Source organism: Solea solea, chromosome 2, assembly GCF_958295425.1.
Source record: "Solea solea chromosome 2, fSolSol10.1, whole genome shotgun sequence".
NCBI classification, from domain to species: Eukaryota; Metazoa; Chordata; class Actinopteri; order Pleuronectiformes; family Soleidae; genus Solea; species Solea solea.
The window spans coordinates 38,378,156-38,394,980 of record NC_081135.1 but is presented as its reverse complement, the minus strand read 5'-3'; the positions used below and the strand labels follow the sequence as shown (position 1 = coordinate 38,394,980).

Here is a 16,825-nt window from a genome sequence, read left to right as displayed (position 1 = left end):
TTGAAGTAATACCCTGTTATTATTGAAGAGAGGGAGAGAAAAGTGAACGACTATTATCTTTATGTGGGTCCTTTAATTTTAATGTGCCACAGATTTATAGCTGGGCATTCCAGTGGGGAGAACCCCTCCCTGCTGTTAAAGCGAGCGGGCGGGACACGACCGCAGCGCTCTCACAACACGGCCACTACCTTCTGACAAACAAGCAGAGCACAGCGAGTCGTCACAATCGCACACACTTCGCCTCACCGTCAAAACCCCACACTCTCCACTCTAAGATTCGCTCCAACGTTTTGTGTGTTTTCTTGTGTGTTATTTTGTGTGTTTTCTTGTGTCCTCTTCTCTCAAACGGACAGATCGGTCATGTATAAATAACCAGTGAGCCGCGCAGGAAGCTCCACCAGCCTGCACTTAAGTCTAAAAATCACCTTTAATTACATCTGCCACATGTCTATGAGACTCTTTTTTTACACAAACATTAAATCAAGCTAAATTATTATTATTTCCACACAGGCCTTGGAAAAACCTGCAGTTATTGAGCCTCTTAAAGGCAATAATCTATATTAGTACACTGGGGAAAAAACAACTATCTAACTAAAACTTGATCTTTTTTTTGTTATATGGAGCAAAGAAATAAGAACATATTAGCATTTAGGAAGCTGAAAATAAAGAAAATGACCTTTTTATTCCTATTTAAATTAAATGTTGGGCTCTTTAGGGTCACGCTCAGTAACACTTAGTGAAATTAAAACACACCAACTCGCAATAAAGCGGAGAAACCGGAGAAGCTGCTGAAAATAAAAATGCAATAGATCGAACAAGGGATGGAAGAAATGAAAAGAAATTTTCCAATGTATGGCAATTCTTTCTAAAACAATTATATATATATATATATATATATATATATACACACATAAAAAAAGCAATAATCAGAAAAACTAATTTAAAAAAACCAGCGTATAAAATATAAATCTGACCTGCGTCAGAGACTGTAGGTGGTCTGAATCAAAAACCACAAAACAAAACAGTGAACAGAGTCAGTCTGGTTCTTGAGGCTCCAATGGACGAACAGTCAACTCAATTGTGTCACAACGTTGTCAGTGTAACTGTACAAATAAACAAATAAAATGAAGAGTGGAGTACCCCAGGGATCAATACTTGGTCCCCTTCTGTTGATTTCCTGTCAAAGAAAAAGTGCTGATTGGATTTGGCTGAATTTTATACGATTACGATAGATAATACAATAATGTGTCAAAAGGTCGGACTGCACACATGATCATGTCATAAACGGATTTTTGTTTCGTTTACTATCCGAGACAGTTTCGTGGCTTAAGACAAAGCGTCACAAGATTATCAATTAACCCTTAAATGAATGCTCAAACCTTTAATTTAATAAGTTTCTTTCGCCCACCCCCCCTTGGTGTGCCACCGCAGGCTCTCTGCTGTATTAAATGAGCTGGTTAAATAGTGATGAGGTGTCATAAGTTAGTAAATAAGAGACTTCCTGGCAGACAGGTGGTTGGCGTTTTACTAGAGCTAATCTTACACACATTAGGTCAAAGGTAAAGTGGAGTCAGAGCAGTTTGAGTGCCAGCGTTGGAGCTGTTTAATAGACCGTGACGCTCCGCGAGCTGTGAAACACTTGTTCTCACCCTCTCCTGACCTCTGCAGCCCTGCAGCCCTGCAGCCCTGGCTACTGTGTGCTGGAACTTGGAATCTGTTACTGGTTGTTTTATTAATGTCACACAAAGTCACTGTCAACCTTAATACTTAGGATTTTATGTTTTTATTAAGTCGAATAAGTTGATGTTTGTGAATTAATTCGATGTGCAAAACGTGTCTTACAATATTCTTTATATACCGGGGAGTTAGTTGGAGGCTACGCTCGTGTTCAGGCCATGCCCTCTCCTTGTTCAGAGGATTTCACTAGAAATGGTCGTAGCTTCCTGAGCTTTTGTAGACGGAGGTGTACGGTACACAACGACTGATTTGCAGTTGTGTTTTCCTACTTGTGGTGTGGATTTTCACATCAGGGCCACCGTAAATGTGTGATTTGGCAAACATAGACAAAGTCCAAGACAAATTCTCTTGAATCTGTTGACCCAAATTTCAAATGAATAAATCCTGAAAAATTCAAAGATTAATTTTTATTGCTCAATTCCATGATTCTGCCGCCGAAAATAGTAATAATATTAGTGCCCTAATACATGTTGGTGGCCAAATGTTTCCAGATGTTGAAATTAATTCCAGGCTGTAGTCTTGATCAGGGGTCACTGTGCCCCATTCATCAGATCTTCTGTCTCTCTCGTCAGGCACTTCACAGGCCACCGCCACCACCGATGAAGGAGCACCGCCTGTCTCCGATGCGTGAAGAACCACTGTCTGCCCCGGGGAACGAGGAGGGCTCACAGAACGTGGGGACAGCATCTTCAGGCGGATGTCCACAGAGCAGTGTTGGCAGTGCCGGGAGCAACAAGAAGCCACGGTCGCGCACTAAGGTAGAGTTTGCATCCAGGACTGGATTTACCATTCCAAACCGTACCTTAGTGACCTAAACTGCCCTGTACCACTTGGTAGAAACATGGCTTTAGAGATACCGACATTTGACTGAAGGTGAACGTCACCTCTGTCAAATCCTGAGCAGGTCTGCATTGGCACTATGGAACTGCTGGTTTCGGGTTCATTCCACAAACAGAACTACTTTAGAGTCTACTTTACGGCGTACACCGCAGTCGTATGTTAATCTCAGTCAGTGTTCTGAATGACCAATACCACTCAGAAGCCATGAAACTAAAATACTTGTGGACACGGTTAAGGTGGTTTTGATTGTCCTTTCTGAATTCTGGATGTGTGCCTTCTAGATTTCCCTGGAGGCCCTTGGAATCCTGCAGAGCTTCATCCAGGACGTCGGCCTGTATCCAGACCAGGAGGCCATCCACACCTTGTCGGCACAGCTGGACCTGCCCAAACACACCATCATCAAGTTCTTCCAGAACCAGCGCTACCACGTAAAGCACCACGGCCGCCTCAAGGAGCTGGGCGAGGGCGCTGCCGCCAGCGGAGGTGTGGACGTCAGCGAGTACAGGGAAGAGGAGTTGCTCTCAGGCTCGGAGGACCCAGAGTCCAGCGAGGACGGAGCTGAGGAGATCTACCAGTCCACAGAGGGCAGTGGCGGGAGCACAGCGGGGCTGAACCAGCCTCCGGCCTCCTCTGGCTCCAGCCAGTCGTCTTTAGGAAACAACGTGGCTCAAGAGGAAGGCAAGGACAAGGGGCACGGACGGCCTGGTGGCAACATGGCCCCAGGGAGCTCCTCATCCAGTCCCAGAGAGCAGACCGACTACCAGAGGTAGAGACTGACTCACAGAAAGGAGAGGTTCATGGAAAAAAGAGAGGGAGAAGAAACAAAAAAAAGAACTGGAGACAAATGCGACTGCACAGAAACTGTAAGAGACAGAAATGTCTTTGTAGGTATAAAGAAACCATTAGACTGAAATATTGACAATCCCGGACAGACATCTGTGAAAACCTGATTGGTGGAGTGAAATTACCTCAGACAGCAGGTTTGCAGGGTGCTGTGCCACGGCTGTGGTGGTTGTGTAACTGTGAAACAGTTTTTTCCAGAGAATTATTTACTCCAGACGTTTATTAGCAGGTGAAACTTCTGCTGCTCAGGCCTCCAAACTTCAAAAACAGGCACAAACACTAAAAAGGGACTCTGCAGAAACTTTACACTCATCAGTGAGTCACCAGAAAACACACTCCACTGAGTGAAGGTCTGTGCTCCTCTTTCTCCAAGTTTGAGCACAGCAAGCGCCACGGGACGTAACTCCCGACACGCTGGGTTGACGCCAACCCCGCTGATGGACATTTGGATCCAGGGGCCTTTCTGAGGCCTCCACAATCGGAAAAAAAAAAATCCTCAGGACACACACTGATGTTGCTGATGCTGTCGCCTGCCTGAAAGCGTGGACACGGCCACACCACGTCCTGTCCTCACTTTACCCTCACGCTCCACACTCATTACCAGACCCATCCAGCACTTACTCTTCACAGAGACTCTGAAATCTGGTAAATGTGACCCCCCCCCCCGTCTGTTGGTGTTCTGGCTTTGAAAGAGACAGTTCAGGGTTTTTTTTTTTTGAAGCATGGTTGTATGAGGCACTGACACAATATTCTGATGCGGCCGGAAATCAGACAGACACCGATGCGTAACCTCACTGAAAACATGACCGTCACCAGGGACACAAGAGAAAAATAGGTTTTAGCCACAAAGCTCATGTAATAAAAAAAGAACATGTTTGTTGATTTATATCATCAGTTCTTAGGTTTCTACTTTCCTCCACCAAAGTCCATAGAGATAATCTGCATTTTAGCTAACAGGGACACAGGAGCTGCTGGTCTACTGCTGCCTCGTGTGGTCACTTTGTGTCACTGAGGTCAATCTGAACAAAGGATTTCAAATGCCAAAGTCACAAAATAAGACATTTGAACTTAGTGATGGAGGCAGCAGTGGATCAACAACTCCTGTGTGCTGTGATGTTAAAATCACGGATTTTCTCTCTGAGGTTTGGTGTGGGAGAGTGAGTGGTTTATAAACTTCTCAGCACCGTCATTACAAAATGGTTGAATAACCAGAAATGGAAAGTGAAAGTTAAATAAATCCAGGCGGAACTGAATATCCTGACGGTCATGAGAGGGTTAAAGTGGCTGCAGCACATTTATTATTTGAAGTGGCAGCGATGATTTCAGTGAGGGCAAACTTCCGTGTCTGTCACGACCACACTTGCAAAAATCCTCAACTGTGTCTTGAAAAATGCCAGAGCGGCCGGCGGACGGACGGCGGACGGACGGTCTGCCAGGGAGGAGGACATGGAGAGGATGTGGCGTCCTGATGGACACTCAGGCCTCTGTGTGTGTGTGTGTGCCCACGACTCCTAAAAACCTCGCTGGCACCGGCCGCTTATACGAGAAAAAAAAAAAAAAGAGGGACAGAGCGGAGATTCAGCAACCAAACAATCAGTCACTTTATGTGCGGTATATTCCACCCCTTCACTCTTCCTCTCTCTCTCTCTCTCTCTCCATCCTCCTTTCCCTCTCTCTAATTGGTGGCCACAGTCTTGTGTTTCACCACACCTACCCGCACTTAAAACTTCACCAACCCTATTTATTGCTATCTTTATCCATGATTATTATTATCATTATTGTTATTATTGTTGTGATTATGGTTAGAATTGCTGTCATCGTGTGTGCTATTCTTAGGTTTTTTTTTTTTTTATTTCCATGTTTTTTTAAATATTTTGTTTTTGGGGGGGAGACATTAGTGACTCGGTCCTGAGAGAGACGACGAGCGGAGAGTGAAAGAAAAACAGAAGCAGTTACTGGATTAAAAAAGAAAAAAGAAAAAAAAAGTTATATTGTATTCTGCCACTTTTTTTATAGTTCTCTTTCCCAAAAAACGAGTACATAAAAGATTAATAGTTTGTTTTTGCTGCAGTCGATGACAATCTACTTTTTTGAGCCATTTATTAAGAAAAAAAGTGGCGAGTTTTGACTCACTTGTAATGTCTGTAAATACCCGTGAGACGCGGGATTAATTATTGCTGGTATACTTTTATTTTGGCTGAGTAACTTGTGTGTGAGTGTTTTGAGCCACTTTGAGAGAGGAGAAAAACTCAGTGAAGTCAGTTCATTTCATCGTGCCAGGAAAAATAGAATCGCAGAGAGTATTTAAAAGAAAAAGAAAATCAAAGTGTTTTTTTTGTTTATTTGTTTTGTTTTATTTCTAATGTTCGGTGCAGTCGTGTGTCAGTAAAGCGTCTGTTGTTGTTGTTGATATCAGTGAGTTGGACAGAGTGTGATCGGCGACTACACTCAAACACTCCATCGATAACTTTGTGCTTTTTTCTGTGTGACAGGAATCAGGGTTTGACTCAAATGCAGTTCCAACGAAATCTTAATTCATCCAGTGTTTAAGTGAATTAAAAATTTGTGAATTAAAAACAACTTTGTCTGGTTTTCTTTTCACTTTTATGGATCCTTGGTCTTCTCAGGACTCTGCACTGACTGTTGTGAAACAGTTCATGTCTAACCCCAAACTAACTATCAAAAGGTCTTCTATAGTTGTGAGGACCAGACAAAATGTCCTCACAAAGGTTTAAATTAAAATTTGTCTTCACAGACTACGACCAAAGTTATTATCAGAACAATCTTGGCTTTAAAATGTGTCAGCAAACCCACCAAGATCCACAGAATAAGGTCCAGGTTTTGGTCTCCATGAGGACTACTGGTCATGAGAACGTCAGTGTTTATGACAGAAATAAGGTCCTCAAGAGGTCACAAATACAGGAAAACACACACACAACGCAACACAGGTCGACTACATCATTTAGAGATAAAATATCTAAAATTTTTGTCATTTTCTGTCATAAAAACCCTCAAAAAATAATATTTAAGGCCAGTTTTAGACAGACTAACAGGTTTACATGTATTTCAAAAGGCCAGTTTTAGTCAGATTAACATGTTTTAGTCAGACTAACATGTTTACATGTATTTCAAAAGGCCAGTTTTAGTCAGACTAACCATATTTAAGTGTATTTTAAAAGGCCAGTTTTAGTCAGATTAACATGTTTTAGTCAGACTAACATGTTTTAGTCAGACTAACGTTTACATTACACACTACATTTTTTTTCCTGACCTAATATAAATATATAGTGATAAATTCACAGAGAAACATTGGCGACATCCACACTAAACCATTTGATTTGACTGTTTTCTACGTCCATGCGACTCCAGAGTTTGACTTTTGGAAAAGCTGCTGTTTTTTGGACAGACACAGTGTCTTTTAGGGGACGATGACACAGACGTCCTGACTGTCTATTATCAGTGAGTGAAAAGCAAACATGTAATTTGTCCAAGCATAAATAAACAAAAAAAAACAACATAAAAACTGCTTTTAATTTCAGTTTACTGTTGTTTTTTGTTACGGTCGTTTCTGCAACTAAGCAACCAACTGCTGAGTGGACGACTTTTTCTGTTTACACAAACATGACCAGTGTGATTATGACTCTTTTCTTTATGGTTTGTGAGATTATTTTAGATCCACAGTCAAAATGTCAACTGTACGAAGATTATTTTTGTTTAAAATAAAAACATTTCCACCACCAGGAATGAAATATGAGTCTGTCCTGACAATGTGGCTCAATGTCGTTGATGTTTACACTTTATTTTGTTGCAGTTGACAGTTGAATTAATACGTAATGTAGAAAATGACCCCAGTTACAATCTCTGACACAGTTCCGTCACTGATATGACTCTAGTTCACTAATTTGTTCATTTTCTTTATCCTACTATGTTTATATTTATTGTTTTTGCCATTTCCTTTGCTGCTATTGTACAGTTGATGAGAAGACACAGAGCTCAAAGGATTTCATATGCCAGTATTAATATCTGGGCTGGTAGATTGATTCAAAAATCTGATTTTTAAACAAAACTCTTCACAAAAACAACAAATAATAATCCATTAATCTTTTGGTCCAGACCAAAATGATAATGTTCTTAAATGTCTTGTTTTGTCCACAAACTAAATATGATCCAGTTTTAATGATTTCATTGTTTTATAGAACAAAGAAAGCAGAAAATATTCACATTTAAAAAGCTGAAAAATTCAGAAGGTGGTTTTAATTTTGAAAAAGGTGATTAATAATCGATTAATTAAATAAACGTTGAAGCCCTACAGTGTAACCATTACAGGGAACTAGTATTTCATTGAAGGTGGCCAAAGAATTATTATATATTTCATTTCTGGCATATTATAAGATGATAGGATCAGATGAAAAAGTTACAGATTTAGGGTTGAAACAATGACTTGAATAATCAATTAGTTAATTAATCGTCAACTATTTCAAGAGTTACTTGATTTTTCAGCTTCTTAAATGTGAATATTTTCTGATTTCTTTGTTCCATAAAACAAAGAAACCAGTGGACAAAACAAGACACTTGAGAAACATCATCATTTCCAGGTTTGATGAACATTTTTCGACATTTTCGTGACCAAACGTTGACGCGATTATGGAAATGATGGTTAGTTGCAGCCCTGGATGAGATTATGAAGGATAAAAGGAAAAGTTTAAAGAATGAACGAAGTGAAGTCTGTGAAGTTTTCAAAATAAAACGTGGCCAGTGAGCTCATCTGGAGAAGACTTTCTGAAGCAATTTTTGTAGAAAATAGAGTGGAATGAATGTGGTCTCACACACACACACGGACACACACACGGACAAAATGCCTGACCCATCTCCTGGTGGCAGGTTAAACACAGGGATTGTTCTGCTGTGCTGCTCCTCATCAGAGCTGGGACTCATTACATGTACGTGTGTGTGTGTGCGTGTGCGTGTGCGTGTGTGAGAGACTCCCTCAGTAAACAATAGTGGCTGACTGTTGGTGATGAGCAGGAAGGTGGAGGTCGAGTGTTTGAAGACAATCATCTCACACTGTGACTCTGTGGGATAATCATCGCTTCTTCTGCATCTTCATGACTTGAACTCACAAAAGAAAGAAGATGAAGTAAATCTGTGTTGCCCTGCTGTGACTCTCTTGAGCTGATAAATGAAAATCACTCTCTGTACTTTAGTTATGAACATGTTCCTTTCATGTTAAAATGACAGTCTCTGTGTGTGTGTAGATAAATGAATCACAATAAATGTGAATTATTTCACTCACTGACGTTGAACTGAATTAATTACAGACAGACCAGATTATAATCTATCATTCCGCATGTATGTTCTTGATATACTTAATACATTTTTGCTAAAACTCTAAGATTACTGTAGATTATGAAGACCTAGTTTTCTTTGTATCATTTGTTCGCATTAAACGTTTATATTTTATCAGATGAAAAAAAATGTTTTTGCGTTATATATTGGACAAAATAAATTGGCATCAATTATCGGCCTTTATTGTAAAAATCAGCATCAATCATAGAAAAATCCATCTCGGTCCATGTTTAAAGGGAATTTCTTTGGTTTGCCCCCTGTCGTTTCCCCTCTCTCTCTTCTCTCTGCTTCTTTTTCAGCTTTACCAAGATGAACGTCTAAAATAACAGTTGAGTGCCAGTAAATAAATGCATGTTTCTGACGAGACCTCTTGATTCTGGAGGACTCCAGATCAGCGGCCCTGATCTCGCAAGGTTGGTTATCCGCTAACAGACAGTAGGGGGCAGCGGAGACGGTCCCCAAGATGTTAAATTCAGGTGAAATTCCTCAATCACGAGCTTTAGCTCTACTTCAATAAAACATAATGCCAATTTTGTAAATCATCATCATCCTTTACTGGGCAAAGAACAATATTTGCTAACTTCTGCAGAAGACGCTGGAATCTGCGTTACCACATGTTACCGCGACAACTAAGAAACACGTGGATTTCACCCAGCAAATCAGCAGAGTTCCAGCTACGCCACAAAAAGCTTCATCGCAAAATCAGTGAAAACCTGCAACACTTGAAGGAGCAAGACTTTGCGAGATCTCCTGACTCCGAGGATCGTGTGAGCCTGGTTTTCCGCGACCAGACAGTAGGGGGCAGTGGAGACAGCCCCCGAATCTCCCGGCAACAAGACATTTAACCAGAACACTGACTCTGAAGACGTTAAATCAGCGTAAAAAAAACCCTGCGAAGGAGCTGGAAACTGACTGGAGGTTAGTCCTTCTGCATGTGAGCGGCTAGAAAAGACGTTAACTCACGTCTGTGCTGGTCTGACGTGTATTTTAATTGAGACAATAATCCACAGCTTGTTCGTCGCAGCTCCACAGTGGATACTTTTGATCTGTCCTCTTCAAGAAAGAGTTGACTTTGTTGTTTTTCCATCCACGTTAACCTCAGACTAACTTGTTTAATGACGTTCAAAGGCCTTCGGTGGATTTCAGAGCGACTTGTCTCGCCGTCTTTTGAACAATGTTGTGCATTGTGTATAAACTCCAACCGGGGCTTGGCTTTGAGGGAACTCGGTGGCCACAGGAACCAAATATTGCTTCATTTGTACATGTATGTAATCAAAGAAACCCAGGGAAGGGAAAAAAAGACGCCCCAGGAGAGCGTTCAGGGTGGAATTTACTGGAAACTGTGGATGACAATGCAACTTCCTGTGTTTGTATAGTAAAAGAATACACTTTTTTGTGTGTGTGTTGCAGATGTTCCAGGGTATTAAAGAGCAAAAAGAGTCGATCTGTTTTTGTTTTCATTCAAAACAGCCCAAAGTAATCAACCTCAGACTGGGCGCAGAGCGACATTATGCGAGATAAAGCTAATAAGTGTTCAACAACTCGATCCGAGCGACGACTGAAACTTCATTACTCTGCAAATCTCAGCGGACGTTGAGGGAAATCAAAGAAAGAACAAACTCCATCGGAGGCAAAACGCGACACTTTTCCCCGTTAATGGTGCAAACTCATCATCAGTACGAATATGCGACAACAACTGAATCAGGATGGAAATGCTTCCTGACGCCAACGCTGTGATTAAGAAGTTATTTCCTCGCCGTGACGATGAATCTCTTCCAGTAATGATATTTGTGGCTGCGCCGCCGCTGCTCCTCCTCACCGCCGCATTACTAAAATGCATATTTACATCTATAAACGTGTTTGTGAGAGCATGATGGGAATATTTTGAGTGTTGCCTCTCGTGGCGCTCCACACCCCCCCTCCCCCCTCCCCCCCTTTACAACCCCGTTACACCCGCCTCTCTCGCACCGCAGCTCTGCGGCGAGCACCTCTGGTTTTCATTCAGCACCACCCATCCCTCTTCTCCTTCCACCTCATCCCTAAATCTCCTAATTCAACTCATTATTCGCTCAATTGGTGGGCTTTAACCCCTCCTGCCTCGGGTCCTAAAGAGCTGGTAGTCATTAGCAGCCAGGATTTGTGACGGAGCGGAGAGGAGCGGGGCCTGAACGCTCTCACACACACACACACACACACACAGATGTGTGGTGTCGCTGCAGTTAAACACACGTCAGCCGTCGCAGTGTTGAGCAGAAGTTGGACGGGAGTCAGGTCTGCTGGGTTAGGACAGACAGACAGACAGACAGACAGACAGTTAAGAAACCCGCGGAGGGCGAGACCACCCACAGAGACGCTGCTGCATCTGTGAGCATCCGCCTGGGTGATGCATTCTGGGAGGGAAACCAGGGGATGCTAATTTGAACTTGTCGTGAAAGGAGGCAAATTAACTTTTTATTTATTGCTTTTTCTTTCTTTTTTTTCCTCTCTCTCTCTCTGCTGCAATCTTGATTTAACTTATCAGTTTAACTAAAAACAGCAGCTTTGAGAACCTGTCATTATTTATGAAATGTATTCATACGCTCACTTCTTTAGGTGTGACGTGTACCTAATAAAGCGGCCCGTGTGGTTGGACGCGTTGTCGTTCACATTCAGAAAGAAAGTAAATAAAGACGTTAAAAATCTATTAAAACCACTGAAATTGTCCGTCATACTGTGACTAACATGAACTGTTTGGAATGACTCATCAAAAACACAGTGTGTGCGTTTTAATTAAGGCTGCAACGATTATTCCATGAATTCATTAGCAATGGATTCAGAAATTAATCAGTTTCAGTGTCTGTGTGATTTTTCAGCTTCTTACATGTGAATATTTTCGGAGTTTCTTTGGTTTGTGGACAAAAACAAGACAAAATAAACCAGGTTTGACAAACACTGATCAACGTTTGCTGACATTTTATCGACTTAACAATTCATTCATTAATAGTTGAAGTGATTATTGTCAAAAGTGAATATTTTCTGGTTGTTGATCCATTTGACAAAAAAACATTAATTCAACTGAACGAAACAAGACATTTGTGAACTGTTGAAAAATGAACGTTTTTCTACATTTTCAAGGATGGACCAATTCATTGATTTCCATATTTCTATCGATCATTATCACAGTATCTGTGATTTTCCAGCTTCTTAAATGTGAATTTTGCTCTATTTAACAAATAAATCATCCAAACGAAATCATTTTTAGTTTGTGGACAAAAGACTTTTACTTAAGTTATATTATATACTGTATATAAAAAAGTGACTTTATTGTGTACCAATGTCATTTTCTGGTCACATACTTGTACTTTTACTCTCTTGAAGGTCCGTTATATAAGACTGGTAGATTTGTCACATCCCTGACGCGATGTGACAAATCTCGTTTGGTGTGTGTGTGTGTGTGTGTGTGCGCGCACGTGTGTGGGGGTGTGTGTGTTTAGATTGACAGGTGTCTGCATACCCAGAGCCCCTCAGACAGCTGTGAGGACACCACTGCAGGGTATTAGGCCTGATAGAGGGATGATTAGAGAACATTAGAGGTGAAGGAGGAGGGAGGGGGTGAGGGCACAGCTGTTGCTGCTAACTATTATTACCCACAATGCAGCATTAGAGGAGGGATGGGGCTCTCTGTGGAGTGGGCTCACACACCTGTGGCCTCCTGCTGTAATTCAGAGGAGATCAGTGTGTGTGTGTGTGTGTGTGTGTGTGGGTCATGAACATACACACAAACTGATATTTAAACGTGTAGCTACATGTACACATGATTATTTATGTCACTGCTAGTGATCCAGTTAGGGTGGCAAAATTCTGGGAATTTACTAAATTGGGAAATGTTCCACTTTTCCACGACACAGTTCCAGCACGGCTCGACTCGGTTTGTTTTTCATGACTTCATAGAACCATAGAACCTCATAGAATAATGCTTTACAAGAATGTGTGAGTAGTAGTAGTAGTAGTAGTAGTAGTAGTAGTAGTAGAGGCAGTGGGCGGAGTCATCATAGCAGTGAAACATTGTGACAATATCGCATCATGACCTAAATATCGTGACAATACCACCGTATCTGGCAATACCGCATCATTAACTAAATATCATAGTAATACCGTATCGTGACCTAAATATTGTAATAATACCATATCATGAACTAAATATCGTGACAAAACCGTATTGTGACCTAAATATCGCGACAATACCGTATTGTGACCTAAATATCGCGACAATACCGTATTGTGAACTAAATATCGCGACAATACCGTATTATGAACTAAATATCGTGACAATACTGTATCGTGATCTAAATATTGTAATAATACCATATCATGAACTATATATATGTATATAGTATACATACATATAGTACATTACATTACATTACATGTCATAGTAATACCGTATCGTGACCTAAATATTGTAATACCATATCATGAACTAAATATCGTGACAATACCGTATCGTGACAAAACCGTATTGTGAGCTAAATATCGTGACAATACCGTATCGTGACCTAAATATTGTAATAATACCATATCATGAACAAAATATCATAACAATACCGTATTGTGACCTAAATACCGTGATTATTCTATCGTGGCGTCTCTGGTGATTCCCACCCCTACTTCAAGTGGGGTTTTTTTAAGAATTAAAACAAGTTGCTTTGATTTTTCAGCTTCTTAAATGTGAATATTTTCTGATTTCTTTGGAGAAATCACTTTGGATCACTTTGGAGCGAGTGACGACGGCGAGACGTGGGGACGCGAGGACACTGGCGGCGAGACGTGGGGACGCGAGGACACTGGCGGCGAGACGTGGGGACGCGAGGACACTGGCGGCGAGACGTGGAGCAGTGGCCGTGGCGAGGAAACAGGAGGCGGCCACTCGAGGGGCAACATGGAAACAAAAAAACAACTAAACAGAACACATTCAATTAGACAAATGTTAGCGTGAAAAAATAACGACCATCGGAATCCTCAGCGGCCGCGGCTCGTGACATTGACGTACAGAAGCGAGCGAGTGGAAACCACAGTTGTGTTTGTTTGTCTGATTGGACGTGTGTGTACGTGGGTGAATTGATGCGCTGTGAAGCTCAGCCCGACGTCTCCTGAAGACACACAGTTTTAGGGTTCTGTAAGAATGTGAATTAGAAATGTCCCGGGCCGCGTCGGGTCAGAATTGTCTCCTCCGATCTGGGTCTTTGTCAGGCGAGGCCTTCGACACGAGGCGGCAAACAGCTGCTGTGATTAAAAATAAATCACACTCAGCAGCGTCGCTTCTAAACCCTGGAATAACTAATCTGGACTGGGACATGAAAGATGCATGAGCGCAAATGTAATGATTTCATCCATCAAAGGATTTACTTAAACACTTTAAACCAAAGTCTTGTCTCGGATCCAGATACAGAGCGAGGCGCGGATTGTTCTCGGGGCCATGAAGAGGAATATTAAGTTTGAGGAGTCACCTGAGGCAAAAAAAGACGCTCGGTGTTTATCTGGATATTTAACAGCTTAAAGGGACAGAACACACCAGAGCAGGAAGTTAAAGTTTTCTATCCTTTCAGCTTCTTATTCAAACTATTCAAACGAAAACAGTCCCAGAGTGAAATGTCAAAGCGCCCTCATGTGTTTTCGTGTTGGGGTTCGTTCAAACACCTTAGCTGGCATCAAATTCAAGGATTTTTCAAGGACTTTCCAGGACCAGTTTCCCTCAAATTGGAGGACTGAATGTGCTGACACAGCTTAAGACGGGAGGACAACTTGTGTCTTCGTCCAATACTGGAAAATTACCATGATTTTCCACTAACCATAATAAATCGTGAGGAAAGATGCAGCTCCCCTTGTGGCACATTAAAAAAATAAATGACAAGGACTGTATGTAGGTGAGCTGGATAGGATTGTCAATGTTTTTCTCCATTAGATTATTACAATGATAAAAATCACCACAATTTATTTTTGCAGGTGATTTTTTTTTAATCACGATGAGTGATAATATCTTAAATTAACAATGTGGATGTTTATTTTCCTCACATTCACATTTCCTCAATCTTTGGGACGCTTGAAGATAAACACACGCAAGGACAGTAAGTGACAGACTTTCATTCAAGCAGCACACAAAAAACACAAAAACATAGAAAAATACACAAAAACATACACAAATACACCAAAAACATAGAAAAATACACAAAAACATACACAAATACACCAAAAACATAAAAAAATACACGAAAACATACAAAAATACACGATAACATACACAAATACACCAAACGCATACAAAAACATAAAAAATACACCACAAACATACAAAAATCACACAAACATACAAAAAACGTACAAAAACATACAAAAAGACACCAAAAACATACAAAAAGACACCAAAAAAATACAAAAATCAATAAAAACATATAAAAAGACACCAAAAACGTACAAAAAGACACCAAAAATCATACAAAAACATAGAAAAGATCATGTGTGAATGTGAATGTCAGCAGGTGCTCTTCTCATTAGGCATTAACTGCATGTATTGGTCAGCGTGTGTTGCTTGAATGGACGTCTGTCACTTATTGTCCGCGCGTGTGTTTATCTTCAAGCGTCCTAACGATCGTTTCTGAGCCGATCGTCAGGACGTCGACGTCCCGCAGCTATTCATGCAGGACAAAGACAAACAAGAAGCATTCAAATATTTACCACGGGGAAAATAAGTCATGAGCAGAGTGTGTGTGTGTGTGTGTGTAGGAACGTGTTTGTTAATAAAGTAAAATAGAGACCAACACATGCAACTTCTATATTGCATGCATTTTTACACACACACACACACACACACACACACACAGGCACAGTGTCTATTCAATATTCATCAGCACAAGCTGTCACATAACGGGCCTCCTTCCTTTAAGACAGTTAAGCAGCTGACGGAGCAGTGATTCTCTCTCACACACACACACACACGCACACACACACGCACACACGCACACTGACAGACACGCACACAGACACACACAGGAGAGCAAAAGCATGTAGTGATGTCAGCAGCTGTTGGTTTGATTCTGTTACTGCTGCTTTAAGTGCGATCTTATGCCGTGTTCACACCAAACGTTAGGGCTGAAACAATGAATCGATTATTAATCAATGACTAAATCCTCAACTATTTTGATAATCGATTAATCGGTTTGAGTGTTTGAGAGGAATTAAAAACAAGTGTTCAGATTCTTCAGCTTCTTAAATGTGTGACATGGAGCAAAGAAACCAGAAAATATACAAAGAAATCTTTAAAAGTTTATCATTTCTTTTGTTTTCGGACTTGAGAAAATTGTCCTTTCCAGGTTTGACAAACGCTGATCAGCATTTTCTGACATTCTCTGGACCAAAACGATTACTCGATTCATCGAGAAAACAGATTAATCGACAGATTAATCGATGACGAAAATAATTGTTAGTTGCAGCCCCACCGGACGCAATTTTTCACAAAGTTGATTTAACGAAAAGTCACGCACTAGAGGCGCAAAAGTAGATTATCAAAATGCCTACCCCAACTACCCTACAGTACCCTACTACATACAGTATATCCAGGGTTCACAAACCTTGGTTGACATCAAATTCAAGGACTTTTCAAAGACCAATTCCCTCAAATTCAAGGACCAAATGTGCAGTTTAACGCCAACAGGATTTGCCATGTGTTCTTCTCACTGTAACATGAACAGCATTGATCTCAACTGGGCCAGATAATAATCTATGAACAAAAACTCCCAATTTTTTTTCCTTTGTTTTAAGTGTCTTTTTACAAAAGTGAGTCTGGTTCTGTCAGAGTTTTTTCTCTCCACTGATGCCTAGTGTTTGCTCATTGTGTGAACTGTTGGGGTTCTCTGCTCTCCTTGATGTTGTCTATGTACAGTGCCTTGAGATAAGTTATGATTTGGCGCTATACCAATAAAATTGAATTGAATTATCATGATGCTCATAAGAGGCTTAAATGTCTCCAGTCTAAAGCGGATAAATAAATCAGCACTGTGTTTATTATTTATTGACTTTAGTTGAA

At 41.0% G+C, this 16,825-nt stretch overlaps 1 protein-coding gene and 1 long non-coding RNA gene across 3 annotated transcripts in view; one reads left to right on the top strand and one right to left on the bottom strand.

Annotated features, from left to right (window-relative positions):
- satb2 (SATB homeobox 2) overlaps positions 1-3,741 on the top strand; it is a 43,637-nt gene extending 39,896 nt beyond the window's left edge. Inside the window, exons 12-13 of one of the 2 annotated variants that reach the window (XM_058619378.1) lie at positions 2,310-2,495; positions 2,859-3,741. In XM_058619378.1, the coding sequence (XP_058475361.1) occupies positions 2,310-2,495; positions 2,859-3,347 (675 nt within the window). In that variant the 3' untranslated portion in view covers positions 3,348-3,741. Of the gene's footprint in view, positions 1-2,288; positions 2,496-2,858 lie in introns of both variants that reach the window. The other variant, XM_058619369.1, reaches the window with a different exon arrangement.
- The window catches only part of LOC131447626 (uncharacterized), a 74,346-nt gene that overhangs the window by 11,277 nt on the left and 46,244 nt on the right, over positions 1-16,825 (bottom strand). The window lies entirely within an intron of this gene.